At 63.7% G+C, this 15,802-nt stretch overlaps 1 protein-coding gene across 5 annotated transcripts in view; it reads left to right on the plus strand.

Annotated features, from left to right (window-relative positions):
• The first annotated feature begins 12,648 nt into the window (after positions 1-12,648).
• The window catches only part of GSE1 (Gse1 coiled-coil protein), a 391,234-nt gene continuing 388,080 nt past the window's right edge, over positions 12,649-15,802 (plus strand). For 4 of the 5 annotated variants that reach the window (XM_043599807.1, XM_043599810.1, XM_043599808.1 and 1 more), the window contains exon 1: positions 12,652-14,273. In XM_043599807.1, the coding sequence (XP_043455742.1) occupies positions 13,278-14,273 (996 nt within the window). In that variant the 5' untranslated portion in view covers positions 12,652-13,277. Of the gene's footprint in view, positions 14,274-15,802 lie in introns of all 5 variants that reach the window. The other variant, XM_043599809.1, reaches the window with a different exon arrangement.

Genomic DNA, 15,802 nt, shown 5'->3' on the forward strand with positions numbered 1-15,802 from the left:
GCCAAGGGGGCTTGGGTCACCCCCAGAAAAGACCCGAGCGGGGCCGTGTCCCCATCTGCTTGAGTCTCCCCACACCCCTGACCCACCACTGCCCCCCCCAGAGTGAAACGTCACCAAGTCTGTGGGCATTTAAAGATTTGAGGCTCCCAGGGCGCCTGGGGGACTCCGTCGGTTGAGCATCCGACTTCAGCTCAGGTCATGATCTCACGGTCTGGGAGTTCGAGCCCCGCGTCGGGCTCTGTGCTGAAGCTCGGAGCCTGGAGCCTGCTTTGGATTCTGTGTCTCCCTGTCTCTCTGCCCCTCCCCGGCTCACCCTCTGTCTCTCTCAAAAATAAACATCAAAAATTTTTTAAAGATTTGAAGGTCCTATTATTTAAAAAAAAAATCACAAACCAATATATATGTATGGTTCATGGTGGAAACCTTTGAAAATACAAAACACCTATGAACAAAAAGAAGGAAACCACCACCTGTAGAAAGAAGCCACCCCCCTGGCGGGTACATCCACTCTCGGTGTCCTGTGTTCTTTCCGTGGACGCGCAGATCGTGTTTTCCAAGCTTTTGCTCTCGCAGTATCGGTGTAAGCCTCCCCACCAACAGTGAGGCTACCGTGGCAATCATTTGGGACGCCCGTGTCTCTACCCGGGACTCAGCCCCTCATCGGAAATGCCGAAATCGCAAAAGCTCGAGGAACGAAGTTTGCGTGGAACCCGATCGGTCACAGAGATAGATCTGCCCTGAACTGACGCGAGGCCGTTTATAGCCTCTGTTTCCCTGCCTCGGCGCGAAGATGCACATGTTTTGCTGTAGAAATATCCGTGAGTTTGGTTCAAGGTGTTGTGTCGGACCCCACTGAGGTGCGAAGTAACACTGTGTAGGGTTAGCCGCGGGATTGTGGATTCCGGAACTCGTCTGGTGGCACGGAGGTGTGCTCTTGGGTTTTAACTGGGTGGATGTGTTGGGAGCTTGGCGTTTGCTGGGTGTGCCCTCTCTGCTGGTGTTTCGTATGTGATACTCACGTCAACACCGAGAGAGGGCACTGTGCCCTGTTCACAGGTGGAAACACGGAGGCTCAGGGGGTTAGAGTTGAACCCAGATCCTTGGCTACCAAGTTCAAGCACGTACTGCCTCCCTGCCTCCCTCCCCGCTCTTTCCCGATACCATCTGAGACCCAGGGATATCAGTGTTTTTCTTTCTTTAAAAAAACAAAACAAAACAAAACGTGTAAACCTGTTTTTCTTTTAAAAGTTTATTTATTTTTGAGAGAGAGTGAGTGGAGGAGGGTCAGTGAGAGAGAGAGAGAGAGAGAGAGAGAGAGAATCCCAAGCAGCCTTTATGCTGTCAGCGGAGAGCTCGGCACGGGGCTCGAACGTGTGAACCTCAAGATCATGACCTGAGCCACAAATCAAGAGTTGGACGCTTAACTGACTGAGCCGCCCGGGGGCCCCTGATATCTGTGTTTTTCGAACTGTGGTCCGTGCCCCCTGCCTCGGGGGTCCCCGGATACTCCAGGCATCAGCTTGCCAAGCAGACTCGTGGCGATCCTGGGGCTCTTCAAGGTGGAGACTTTCTGCCCTGCGCCCCGGAGACTGGGGTCAAGGGAAATGCTGTCCGTGATAATGGGGGCTCGGGGGCTCCAAGGTCTCTGTTTTGTCTCAGTTTTTGCCTCTGCACCCTGCTGCCAGATGCATGTCACCACCGCCGGTTCAGGAGCCCCAAGTCTCTGGAGCAGCCCGAGGACCACCGGGCACGCCCTGTTGGCCTCAGAGTCATGGCTGGGAATGGGCTCTTCAAACCCAAGCCATTAACTTTGGGTCACAGAGCTCAGTTCAGAAGCTACCTCTCCTGCCCACTCCCTTCTCGGAGCCTGGCCTTCTTGCATATTTCAGGGACTCAGGACAAAGGTCCCATGTGAGCACAGCCACCCCCCTTCCCTGTGCTTCTCCTCAAAAGAATAGTTGTATCTTTTATCTTAATTCAGCCTGTCCGTCTTCCCTTGCTGCCTTTCCTTTTTTTCTAGGAGTAAATTCTTCCTTCCTCCCACCAGCAACCCATCTATCCGTCATCCCTCCTCTTTCCTTCCCTCTGTCCATCCATCCATCCATCCATCTATCCATCCATCCATCCGTGCATTCTTCAGCAAATGCTTACTGAGTGCCCCGTCAGTGCTGGGCGTTATGCTAGGTTCTGGTGTTAGAGATACAGTGTTGAACAACAACAAATGTCTGGCCCTTCCTCTCACGGAGCTTGCAAATTTGGCGGGGGGGGGGGAGGGGGGGGAGACAGATGTTAATCGAATAACCACACTCGTGAATTCACAACTGCGAACAGCACTAAGTGCCCAGAAGGAAAAGAAATCGCCTAGCACATCCCAGCGGTTCCTGAGCCAGGCCTGAGGACCAGAGAGGGCTCCCGTGAGGTCTAGACCCTCCCTCAGGAACCCAAAGATGAACCGGGCACCATCAGGAAAAGGACACCCGCCCCAGGTGGCTCAGGAGAGGGAATTAAATGAAGGGACCTGGTTACAAAAGTGATAAGCCGGTTGTAAGAGGCGCAGGAGATTAGGAACCACAGAGAGCTGCTGTCACCTCCCCCCTCCCCGCCCAGGCTGGAGGGACAGAGAGGAGTGTTACTGGAGCCACAGCAGAAATGTGCCCTTTCTGGAGACACTGCCTGAAGCAGAGAGGGAGAGACGTGGAGAGGGGAGAGAGGAGAGAAGAAGAGAAAGGAAGAAATGCGCGGCCTCTCTCTCTGTCCGTCCCTGGGTCTCCCTCCAGGGCCTCCCTTGGCTGAACCTAGCGGGTAGTCACACGGCGGGGGAAGCTGGGGTATGGAGGTTGCAGGGCCCGCCCGCAGACTGGCACAGGCAGGAATTAAACAGGCACAGAGGGGAGGGAAGCAAGTTCCCGTTCCCGACAACCGCGGCAGCACGTGCAAAGGCCCTGTGAGGCAAAGCGTTGTCGTGCCTCCTAGAAAGGCCAAAGCACCGGGAGGGCGGAAGTGGCCCAGCGGAGCCCTCGGGTCTCCGGGGGACCTGCTCAGGCTCCGGCAAAGAGGGGGTCTGACCACCTGAGAGCCATGAAACCTGAGAAGGAGGTTTTAGGTAGGAGGGAGGCCGCGGCCGGATTTGTACTTTTGAAAAGATCACGCGGGCTCCAGCGGAGAGGAGAGCAGATGTGAGGCGCCCCCAGAGGGGAAGCAGGGGGGAGGCCTCTGCTGCCCCTCCCCCAACCTCGGCTTCCACCCCGAGCCAGGGCCCCCCCCACCCCCCCGACTCCTCCCCACCCTCTGGCCGCACACACCCGGCCGCTTCCTATAATGCGATGTTCTCTTCCTTGACCATGTGTTTGCCTTGCTCTTAGATCTTTGCCCCCGGAAGTGGCCTCCCGCTCAGCCCGCCTCACCCGCCCCCTTCCCCTCCGCTAAGCCCCCCCAGCTGCCCACAGCCCGGGCCGGGGTGCCAGCCACCACGCCACCTGTTCATGGCCGTTTTTCCCTCTCCAGTGGCTCGGCTTTCAGGCCCGATAAATATTAATGGCCGTGCAGGGTCGCGGGTGGCCCCACAGGGAGATAGTCTTTCTGGAAGGCGCGTCAGGGTGCCCAGCCCGAGTTGCCGCGGGACCCCGGGGGCCTGATCCCGGCCTCCTGCCTGCCCCCTACCTGCACCCCTATGGGGGGCGAGCCCGGAGCCTCGGGAGACCACCCAGAGCATCAGACTTGCTCTGGTTCTCTCGTGAGGCCAGGGCCGGTCATCACGGGAGCCAAGCCCCGGGGTCCCGAGCAAGGCCTGGGGTCAGGAAGGAACACTGGAGCTCCTGGACAAGGGCACCTTGGCCTCGAAACCATAAACCCACCTTTCCCGAGGGCTTGGAAGAGCTTTCAGCTGAGAGGTCCCCCCCGACGCCGCGTGCGTGCGGCCTGGAAAGAGCCAGGTCCCCGGGCCTCGGCCCCTCCACCTGTTAAATAGAGGGGGTGGGCTGGAGAAGGTCCCAAGCCTCAGCTTTCCGAAAATACATACTTCTTCAAGGCAAGAGCCATTCGGGGAGCAGCCGGGGAGAAACAGACGGTCCCTCCTGTACCTTCCGCGGGGGCGGTGCGTCTGTATTCAGAGGGGCTCCGGTCGCCCCACGGCAGTTTGGGGAAGTGGGCGCCGTCCTTCCCCACACGCGTGTGCTCTCGGAGGTGTGGCTCCGTTCAGCCACTTGCCCGGGGCCGCGCAGAGAGTAAATGGCAGGGCTGAGATTTCCATTCTAGGTGCTGACATCCAGTGGGGACGTAGCGTCGTGCTTGGGAGGGTGGGCCCTGGGGCCTGGGTTGCAGCTCTGTCCCTTAGAAGCTGTGTGATCTCGGGCAAGTGGCTCCGCGTCTCTGGGCCTCACTCTCCTCATGTACGAAGTGGGAATAACCGTAGCCCAGCCCGCCCCACCCCCCGAAATACGCTTTGAATCCCGGGGGGAGCGGAGTCAGGACTCCAAGTGGGAACTGGGGACTGTAAGTCACTGTTCCTGGTGAGCGCCGTCCTCTCGACAGCTGGAATGTTCTAAATCATTCTAAGACCTGGGCAGATTGGAATTTTAAAATGTGTTTCCCCTTTTAGAGCAAGCCATGCCGGAGTATTTCTGGCCTCTGAAAGGAATACAGTTTCAGAGCCGGGTCCGAGAAACCACGCGTGCTAACACAACCCAAGGAAAACACTGACCCCCGGGCCCTTGTCCTTTGCGGCCCCGTGTGGGCTTCGTGGGGGCTGCCGGGCAGGGAGACGGCACACGGGGTCGGGCTGGCGAGTGGGCGGCTGAGAGCGGGGGCGGGGGGGGGGGGGGGGGAGCCAGGGAGCCCCGGGTGTGCCGTAAGCCACCCCGAACGCGGTTTCCGACATCTCGGTACGCACAAATGCCCTGGGGCCCGCACTCGTGCGCCCAGAGACACCGTATGAGTGTTCAACAAAAGGCGTGGGCCAGAACGTTCAGAGAAGCTCTGTTCGTGTCAGCCTGAGACAGGACCCAGCCGAAAGCTCGTCTAGAGCGGTAGCGGGTGACGGGCGCCCGGTGGGGGGGCTCGGTCGGTTGAGCGTCTGACTCTTGATGTTGGCTCAGGCCGCGATCTCACGGTCTGTGGGATCGAGCCCCGCGTCACACTCTGTGCCGACAGCACGGGGCCCGTTCGGGATTCTCTCTCTCTCTCCGCCCCTCCCCCACCCCTTTTTCTCTCAAAACAACTAAACTTAGGAAGAGGGCGCAAGGGATCAGTTACAGCATCGTCACCGACGGAATACTATATAGCAAACAAAAGAAGAGAACAAGACAGAAGGGACTCCAGTACGCCTCCAGGAGAAAGCAGACAGGGGTTTCACAGACATAATCCAGAGCCCAAAGCCAGACTCAAAGAGGACGTATGACATACTTCTGTTTATATAAGGTACAAAGACAGTCCTTATGCTAAGTTAAAGAAGTCGGGCACAAAGGACCACAGAGTAGACAATTGCGCTTAACTCGAAGCGTTCCGGGCAGGCAAACCCACAGAGACACAGCCGATTAGGGGTTGCCAGGGGGCTGGGGTGGGCGGGAGGGGACGGATAAAGGGTATGGAGTTTCTCTGGGGGGTGGTGAAAATGTTCCGAAGGTGGCCGTGGTGGTACACACGTCAACGTGCTAAAAGCCACTGAGTTGGGGGATTGTGCGGCGTGAGGATCACGCGGCAATAAAGCTGCTAAAAAGGTAACAAACCGGTGTGGGGTTGGAAGCCAGGACGCCCGGGGCTCTGGCCGTGGGTCTTTACCCTTGGTGGGGGGGGCGGGGCCCGGAAGGGACACAAGGGGCGGGGCTCCGGGGAGGCTGGACCTGCCTTCTTTCTGGGTGCTGGTCACACAGATGTGCTTGGTTTGTGAACCTCCGGCAAGCGGTCCCCATTCGGTGATGCACGCTTTTCAGGGCCGCGTGGCAGCGAGAGGTGTTTAGAAAGAAGCCCCTCGGGTTAGGACTAGACACGTGCGTCGGCCTCGCTTCTCGCCCCCATCGTGCGTCCGGCACCAACCGACCACAGAAGTGAAAGACCAGGGCAGGCGGGCTGGCGGGCCGGCCTTCGGTGACTCAGAGCAGCTGGAAAGAATCTGTCGCTGCTGGCCGCCAGCCCCCGCCCCCCGTTAGCCAGCGCCCAGGACCTGCCGCAGCCCCCCGAGTGTTCCGGGCCTGAGGGTGAGGGAGCCGGGCTGGGTGGGGCCCCCGGTGGAGCCATAGACAGGACTCGAAGGCGTCCAGGAAGCGCTGGCCGTTAGCCTCTCTGGCGGCACCCGGCGAGGGACAAGGGTGCCTTTATTGCAGAGGATCGGGGAGGCCGGCCGGCCGGCCAGGAGCTGGGCACACGGCAGCGCGGATGAGAGCAAGACTCCGAGGCCACTTCCCAGCCCTGTGACCTTGGGGACGTGCTAAGCCTTAGTGTCCGCATCAGTACAATCGGGTGACAAGAGTGCCTATTTTCTAGCCTGTCACGGAGGCTGCACCGGCTCGTGAAGTCAGCCTGGAATCCAGCACACCTCAGCGGCCAGCGTGGCACCCTGGGGGACACGGGCTGGTTGGCGTGAGCGCCTCCCGCAAGCCACGCACCCCTGAGGCGGCTCGTCTGTTCCCAGCCCTTCTGTTCCCAGCCCTCCCCCTCCCCCTCCCCGTGCCCTACCTTCTCGGGGAAACCTCCCTGACCTGGAAGGCTGGCAGCTAACCACATAAATGATTGCTGTGGATTCTGTGCAGCAGACCAGGGGTCTGCAGAGAACCCAGCAGCCCGGGAGCGTCTGAGTTCACTCGAGATTTATGTGGAGTGTTTGTCCCCGCATCCCCAGCCGCGGGGCCAGCCTGGCGATCGTTCATCAAAGGGGTTTTACGAGGCCCCGGGAGTTCCTGGCAACAGCCTTGGGTTTCGAGATGGAGGGGGTCGAGGGGGATGGTGTCACCCAAGGGGAGACTGGGCTGTTCGCTCCCGGATTCTTCTTCCTGGTGGACGGGAACCACGCGAGGCTTTAAAGGGCACCCGATTCTGCTCTTGGGACGTGCACCCCCACGCACGGGCGCCTCACTGGAGAATGCAGGCAGTGTTTACTTTGGTTTTTAACGAAGCGCTTTGCGGCTTTCCGGGGCGCATCTATCTGCACAGGGGTCTCGGGCCCCCGCGACGGGAAGGTCGCCCGGCCCCCTCCACTCCCCAAAACTCTTGTATTAGAAAAACAAGGGGCGCTAAGACAGGGTCACCCAACACGCTGTGCGTTTTTAACGTTTACTGGCCCGCGTCGAAAGTGCAAAGAAATTTCACTATGAGGGCCTGTGCCTCTGGGCCTCAGTGTCCCTGTGTCTCGAATGGAGAGGACGATTCCCGCTCTTCCTCCCCCCGCCCCCCCCCCACTGCTATGTCATGTGAGCTAACGGGTGTGAAACGGCTCATAAGCCCGAGGCCCCCATAAATCCTGGGGATTTTTTTTATTGTTAATGGTTGAGGAGGACAGACTTCTGCCGGTGGCCTGCCATGTTGAAAGCTCTTTCTGAGAATGGCAGAAAAGTGCTTGCTTCATTCTTGGGGGGTGGGGGGGGAGGAGAAAGAAAGAAAGAAAAAAAAAAAAACCAGGGCAGTCAGATGATAAATTTTGTTTTCCTGGTCCCCAGTGAGCCAGAGGCCAAACACAGCCTCTGAAATAGCCAAGACAGGCCAGCCTGCAGAAGGAAACGGCCCTGGGAGGGGTGCTTGAAACACACACATTGCAGTTTCGAGGGAGGACCCAAAGGGCAAAGGCCCCGGGGAGAACGGGGGAGGCTGGGCGCCCGGAACGGACTCGGCCTCCATTGCCGGCCCCCGCGGGGGGAGCGGGACGCTGGCAGCCGGCAGGAGCGGCCGGGCAATTCTGGAACTTGGAAGGCCTGGTGAGGTTTTGGCATCCGAAGGTCAAGCACCGACAGAGCCCCAGCCACGTCCCTGGCCTTGTGACACCGCGCGACAGCACAGGGGAAGCCACTCAGGTTCGGCCCCAGTGGGAACAGCAGGCCCGGAGGCAGATGCACAAAATAACGTGCGGTAAGTGTGCAGAGCCTGGAAAGTCGCCTCGCCGGCAGGGTGAGGGCAGATTCCTGTGGTTTCTGGGCCAAGACAACCCCACAGGAAGCTGCGAATCTGAGATGCGCCCAGATGTTCCAAGCTGACGGCCTTCTGGTCTCCTTCAGAACCAAGGTGGGGCGCTTTCTCGCCGTCTGTCCGTCCGCAGGACCGGCTCTGCCCTTGAGCACCTGTCGCTGCTTGGAAGCCCACCGCCCCCCACGCCCTAGGAAGGAAGATGGGGAGTGCAGGCAGTGGTTCACGGGGCCCGGGGGGAGATGGGGACCCTCTTTCCCGCTGCAGGGAGGCCATGTGCTCAGAGCGGGAGCAGGGGCGTGGCTCTGCTGGGGGCCGGGAGGCTGTGGCTCCCAAGTGAGGTTAATACAAGGGGGCCTCGACGCGTCTCATATTCTGGCACGTGTCCCGCCTGTTTGCGTCCAGACGGGGACCCATCAGGGCCTCAGTTGCCCCGGGTGTGAAACGGGGAACACACGTGAGGCACCGGAGGCCATCCCTGCCCCGACGCACCAGCACCTTTGGACTCGGGAGAAAGCTCGTCTTCTTAGCTAGCAGCCAGGGAGCTACAAGGTGCCCGGGCTCTAGCTCAAGCTGCACCAGGCTGTGCGACCTTGGGCCTTGACGTGTCTTCCCTGCGTCTCTGTCTCCTCGCCTGTAAACCGGGGGTACGGGACAAGCTACCTCACAGGCTGGTCGCACGAATTTGGTGCGTTTACATCTGTAAGGCACAGGTCCCGGTGAGATTCACATTCCACCAGTGTGTCCAAACGCAGTTATCTCCGGGTCCGTGGAGAGCGTGTTTCACCTGGATTGTCCCGGTCACCCCCCTCCCAGCCCTCCGGGACAAGCCATTTTATTATCCCTGTTTTGCAGATGGGCAAACTGAGGCTCAGAGAGGCGAAGTCGCAGACCAAGGCCATACAACGAGTAACTGTCACACCGTGCCAACAGCCCCACTCCTCGGTCACCCACCCACCGATGGCCAACCATCATCACCTGCCTTTTCCCTCTGATCTGTGGTCACCTGCTTCCTGGTTGCTGAGATGCGTGCCAGGGGACTTTCCTGAGTCACTGGTCATTGAGGGAAACAAAAACATCCAGCTGGATGCCTCCCTCCTCCCACCCCGGGTGCACTTCACACACACACACACACACACACACACACACACACAGAAGGCACATGCTCGGGAAGTTCCGCTTAAAGACCAGCTTAGCCAAGAAAACTCCCACCTCCCTCATTTTGTCCTGTTGACCCCTGTGGCCCTCCTCCCTCACACAGAGCCACAAACGGGCAACACACACACATTCTCACTCCCAACGTGCCAGGCCTCTGTGCCCAGGGCATCACTCTGCCTCAGTTCATGGGCACACACACACAAATCTGGTCCACTGTGCAGAGCAGGAAACTGAGGCCTGGGGCGCTAAGAGGTCCGTCTGACGCTCACACAGACAGAAGAGGGACGGGGCAGGATCGGGACCCCAGTGCACAGGACCCAGGCCCTGAGTGAGGCCCCAGATATGTGACCAGCGAGCAAGCCGGACCTGGTTCCTGCCCCGGGGGTGCGGGGCCCGGGATGGGGGGGGGGGGAGACGGGTGGGTGGACCCAGGCTGCAGCTCAGGGAAGAGTTGGACAGAAAAATAAATAAAACCAACAGCAAATTCCTTTGCCAGTGAGTTGAGACAGAGAATAGCGCGGGGGACCCGCTTGGGATGGCGAAGGCAGGGAAGCCTTTGGGGGAAGACGCTGCAGCCGAGGCCGCGAAGGTGAGCAGCAGTCGCACAAAGAGAACCCGCAGAGGCATTTTGAGGAGGGAGGAAGCACGAGCTTAAGGGGTTCACGGGTAACCCCATGGGGATCTGCGTTTCCAAAGGGGCACGGTTTCACCGGTAACCTCTCGGTCTGTGTGGGGCTTGAGGGTTGTGCTAGGGGCCCCATGAGTGGACCTGGCCCCTTAACGTTTCCTCATCGGTTCCCTCCTGCCGCCAAAATGCCAGAAGCAGGGAGAAACCCTTGCCCTGCCCCAGCATTCCTTGGGGACAGTTTTTGCTGACGCAGCTCTTTTCTGGGTCTGGGTAAGGAGCTGCAGCACTGGGTTTTCGGCGGTGTTGGTGGTGATGATGATTTTTTTAACTCCCAGACTGTGACCCCTGGAATACGCTCCAGGGGTTCCCAGGAGCCGGCCCCTCGCCCTTGTTCTGCTGATTTATAATGCGTGCCCCCCCCATGCCAAGGGGAAAGCCTAGGTTTATTTACATGCCAGTGCCCCGGAGGGCAGAGGGCCCACTGGCACCTTTGTCCCCAGGCTCACTCTGGGTTCCAGCTGGCAGGCAGGGACAGCTCACGGTCAACTGCTCTGAAGTCAGAGACTCAGAGACTTTTGAAGCTGGAAGAGATGTCATTTCGTAGATGGGAAGAGGAGGCCCAGCGAGGCCGGATTCGCACAAGGGCCTCCCAGCCTGAGCCAGGGCGGTGGGGAGGACAGAAGGGGCCTGGCCACGGGACCACATGTTTGCCTGGCGTGGGGCTTGGAGTCCACTGCCTGGGGCTGAATCTCTCCCGCCACTCTGGAAAAGTACCTTAAACCCCCAGTGGCTCTTTTTTTCCCATCTGTGAAATGGGCAGGTGTCAGCACTCAACCCAGAGTTAGTTACTGGGGGCAGGCCCTGGGCTGATGTGTAGAAAGTGCTTAGCATGGCCCCTGGCACGCAGTCGGTCCCCTGCCAGAGCTCCTAGTTACTAGGAGGAAGAAAGGGCCCAGAGTTGTTCAGTCACTTGCTCTGGAACACACAGCGCCCAGACACGCAGGACCCTTTCTGTGCTGCCGGTGGGGCTGCAGTGGCCGCGGGGCAGCGGGGGGGGGGGGGGGGGGGGGGGGGGGAGAGCTGTGTGGCAGGTTAAGGACTCCGGCCCCCCTGACGGCGCCTTCGCCACCAGGCCCCAGGAGCCAGGGAACTGCTCCTGTTCCGTCTCCACATTCGGCGCACTGGACCCCGAAAGGTGCCCCAACCCAGGGCGGCGCAGGGCCGCCAACGGCCCTCCTTCGCCCCCCACCCCCACCCCCGCCGCTTTGAAACGGGGAGGGGGCCGCAGCGCCCCGAGCCGCCCCTCCCGAGAGCCACTCTCCCTCCCGCCCCCCTCCCCCCCCACGGGGCTCCTCGGAGTCTCGGCGCCGGCCGCGTCCTCACCGGGCTCCTCCCGCGCGCCCCGCTCGCCCTTTACTTAACCGCTGTCCGGGTGGGGGGGGGGGGGGGAAGCGAGAGCGAGAGAGCGAGAGAGAGACGGAGAGCGAGAGCGCGGGCCCCTGCCCGGGGCGGGATCCTCGGCGCGCGGGCCCCCGCCGGACACGGCCCCGACCGCGGAGCCGCCGGGCCATTGTGCGCAGTCCGGGCGGCGGGGGGGGGGGGGGGGGGGGGGGGGGGAGCGCCGGGGAGGCGGGGCGGGCGCGCGGGGGAGGGCTTCCCCGCCCGCCGCGCGCCCGCCCCCCGCCCCTCCCCCGCCGCCCTCCGCGCCGCCCCGCCCCCCTCCTCCCCAATTAAATGACCCCACGCTTTGGCAGGCGCCGGAGCTCGCACATGCGGCCGCCGCTCCAGCCGCCCGGGGCCCGCCGCTGCCGCCGCCGCCGCCGCCGCCGCCGCTGCCGCTGCGTTCCGGGCGCGCTCGCCGCGGCGCCGCCGGGGGCTCGGCAGGCCGGGGTGGGGGGGGCGCCCCCGCGAGCGGCCGTGCGCCCGCGCCCGCGCCGGCCGCCCGCCGCCAAACTTCGCGGCGCGCTCATGCCCCACGTCGGGCGCGGCGTGGGCGGCGTGGGCGGCGGGCGCTGAGGGCGGCCCCGGGGGGCGCGGGCGCACGGGCGGACGCGGCGCGGCCATGAGCGGGCGGCCGGCGCCGCTCTCCCGCAAGCAGCGGCTCATGGCAGCCGTGGGCGAGCGGGCGGCGGCGGCGGGCGGCGGCGGCGGCGGCGGCGGGGGGGGCGCGCCGCTTTCCTGCTTCATCTGCGGCGGCGGCATCGGGCGCGGCAAGGAGCTGAAGCTGCAGGTGAGGCAGCCGGTGGCGGCGGCGGCGGCGGCGGCGGCGGCGGGCGCGGGCGCCGCGGCCCAGCCCTTCTTCCCGTTCCTGCAGCAGCAGGAGCCGGCGCCCGGCGCGCGCGAGCTGTGCCCGGCCGACGGCTGCGTGCTGGTGTGCGCCGTGTGCCGCTGCTTCCTGGGCGAGCAGTGGGCCGCGTTCGAGCGCGCCCGCACGCCGGTGGACAAGCGCATGTACTGGCTGAAGCGGCCGCACCAGTGCGACGCGGGCGCGGCCGGGCGCCGCGGGGCCGCCGGGGGCCCCCGCGAGTGGAACGTCGCCTACGCGCTGGGCGGCGCGGCCGGCGACGAGACGCGGGACTCCGAGCTGTCGGAGCTGTCGGATACCGACCCCCTCTCCGAGCCCGAGCCGGCCGCGCGCGACGCCGCCAGTCCCCGCCGGGACGGGGCGCCGGCTGCGGCGGCGGCGGCGGCGGCGGCGGCGGCGGGGGCGGCGCGCGGCCCCCCGGGGCCCGGGCCTCGCGCGGGCCGCTGCCAGGAGTGGAGGCCGGCGCCGGGAGCCCCTCCGGGACAGGGCGACGCGGAGGAGGAGGAGGAGGAGGAGGAGGGCGTCCCCTCGAAGCCGCGCGGGGACGGGGAGCCCAAGGCCGGCACGAGGCGCCGGCGGAAGACGGCCGGGAGGCACTGGGTCCCCGAGGCCCGGGCCAGCGTCCTGAGGGGCGTTCAGGACCCTTGGCAAGGCCCCCCGGTCCAGGCGGCCCCCGCGGACGGCGCCAAAGGAGTGCCTCCGGGCACGGCCGCCAGGACTCCTCCGGAGAGCAGGCCGCAGGGGGAGACCCGCGGGAGCTACTGCGTGTCCGAGGACAGTGACATCAACATCACCAGCGAGGAGGAGCCTCTGCCCGGCGCCAAAGACAAGGAGAACGGAGGCGCCGGCCCCTGGGCTTCCCCGGAGAGCCGGGCCGCGCCAGCAGAGGGCCTCTGCTGCTACATCTGCGGGTCGCCGCTGGCCCCGGCCTCGCGGCACCAGATCCACGTGCAGAAGCAGGAAAAGTTGGCTCAGGCGCCCTTCTTCCCCTTCCTGTGGCTGCACAGCCCCCCTCCGGGGGCACAGCCCATCAGCGAGGGCGGCAGCACCCTGGTGTGCCCCTGCTGCTTCTCCTCGCTCATGCAGCAGTGGCAAAGCTTCGAGCTGGCCAACGTGCCTGTCCTGCAGCGACTGTACGTGGTGCCCCTGAACAGCCATGCCCCGGGCATGGCCTCCAAGGGCCGCCGGCTCCCCAGGGAGGAGGGCCCGCCCGCCGGGGCCCTGCCGGAGGCCTGCTATCTTTGCGGGGAGGATTGTACCCAGGACGCCCGGGCCGTGGCCTCCAGGATCCTGAACGGCACCCCCAGGGGCTCCATGCATTTCCCCTTCCTCAGCCTCCTGCCCCGCCCCCCCAACGCCCGGGGCCCCAACAAGCGCTGCGAGGTCCGGAGCTGTCCCAAGTGCTTCAGCGTCCTGGAGGACGTGTGGGCCCTGTACCGGGCCTGCCACAACGACGAACTTATCACCTCCGTGCAGGGCTTCCTGGGCAGGTACCACCAGGCCTTCTCTGCCTCGGACCCCGCCCTCTCCGAGCCGCCCGCGTCGGCCCCGGGCAGCCCGGCCTCCGTCTGCTACGTCTGCGGGGCCGAGCTGGGCCCCGGGAAGGAGTTCCAGCTCAACGTGAACCCCTCCGGCCGCCTGGGCGAAAAGGAGCCCTTCTTCCCGTTCCTCACCGTCTACCCGCCCGCCCCACGCGCCAGGCCCGCGGACTCCACCGGCCTGGTGGCCACCTGCGTGCTGTGCTACCACGACCTGCTGGGCCAGTGGCTGCAGCACGAGGCCCGCGGCGCCCAGCACACCGTCAGCGCCTGGTCTCGACAGTACCGGGTGGAGACGTTCGTGTGCTTCTTCTGCCAGCAGGAGAAGGAGCGGTGTCTTGGGCTGAGGGCCGTGCGGGTCGCCCGGCTGCCGCTGTTCCTCTACACCCTGCGAGCGAGCCACAGCCTGCTGGTGGACGATGGGCGGCAGCTGATCATCGGCGCCTGCGTGGAGTGTGGGACCCTGGTGTGCGCCGGCCAAGGGCTGGCCCGCCAGGGGCCCCTCGGTTGGAGCTCCCCGGCGGCACCGGCGATGAAGGTAAGCGGCGGTTTTCTCTTTGGCCTCTGCGATCCGAGCGGGGAAGGAAGGCGTGTTGTTTTCTGTGCCTCTGCCGGGGAGGCGTTTGTACTGGTTCTGTGTGCCGCGTTCCAGTAGGAGGTGCCCTCCTGGGGCCGCCGGGCTGGTGCTTGGGGGACAGCGCCGGCCTGGCCGAGCTGGCAGGCGAGTGGAGTTGGGGGGGACCGGTCTTGTGGCGGAACAGGGCACTGCGGAAAAGGGCAGGCACGGGCCTGAACTTGAGGGTGTTTGCAGCGAGCGGAGTCTGTCACACGGAGGAAGCTCGGGGCGCGTCTGTCATCCGCCTGATAACGTTGGTAATTAGTGCGGCCACGCGGGTCACCGTGAGGTCTCTGCTCTGAACCCCTTTGGAAACGCAGCAGACGTGGACGGTCCTCTCCGCTCCAACGCTCGCACTGTGTAGCTTCTGCAGCTTTCCACACCCAAGTTCACACTTGTCCTTTGAGACCCTCTGGTTGCTTAACAGCAGATGGAACCAGATTTTCAGACGTGGGGGTTTGGGACCCTGGGGGACAGTGGCCTGAGCAGACTCCCCCCCCCCCCCCCGCCCTCCACGGCAGGAAGAGAGTCTTTCTTCTCTGCAAATCAGCTGTGCAGAAGGAGGGGGGGGGTTGCTGGCGCCCTGTTTATAAGGCGCCTGCCTTCACGCTGCCTGCCCTGCAGGAGCCAGACAGGGCTCAGTTAATTTTGGATCTGCCTCTGCAGAGGCCGAGGCAGGACCTGCCCCCAGCGGGTCTGGGGGAGTAGGTGTGTGTGAGTTGGGATCACCGTCGTGGCCGAGGGGGCCCTGAACCCTAATCCCCACCAGAGACCGTGAGACCGGCCTGTTTGATCGGATGCCTGTCACGGTACCACGTCGCGGGCGTGGGGCCCGCGACCGGTGCTTGCTCTGTGCCTTCGCGCTCTGCCCAGGCTACCTTCTCTGCACGCGTCCCCTTCGGGCCGTGGAGGTGTCGCTGGGGGCTTTGTTGGGCCTCTCGTTCTAAACGGGGGCACACATCGCTCCCGCTGTGGGTGCGGACTCCTCGTTAGCGGCACGCGGCGGTCCAGCCTGTGGATCTGCTGCTGGGAATCTAAAGCGGTTTCCGGAAGGGCCAGGACTTGGGAGGTGAGCCCGGCTTCTGGGCTTGCTACCGGATCCCCAGCGTCTGGAACAGTGCCTGGCTCAGAGTAGGCGCTCCGTAAACATGTGTTGCGCCACCAGCGCCGTCCCCAAGCATCCCGCCCCGTCTCCTGGGAACTGAGCACGTGAGAGCACGTGTCTGTGCTCGTCCCCCTGGTGCGGAGCGGAGGTTCGGAGCGCCTGCCGCGGAGGGCCAGTGTGCGACCGCCGTGGGCATTCGGATGCCCCCGGAAGGTCAAGCCCTTGGCGCCCAGTGGGACCCTCCCATCCACCTGGTGTGTCGGGCAGACTGTTCTAGGAGGCAGGCCAGCTCCTCTGTGAGGCTGTCGCTTCGCGGGGTGGCCGCGGGTCTCGGGCTCCGTGGCGG

This window comes from Prionailurus bengalensis, chromosome E2, assembly GCF_016509475.1.
Source record: "Prionailurus bengalensis isolate Pbe53 chromosome E2, Fcat_Pben_1.1_paternal_pri, whole genome shotgun sequence".
In the NCBI taxonomy this organism is placed as follows: domain Eukaryota; kingdom Metazoa; phylum Chordata; class Mammalia; order Carnivora; family Felidae; genus Prionailurus; species Prionailurus bengalensis.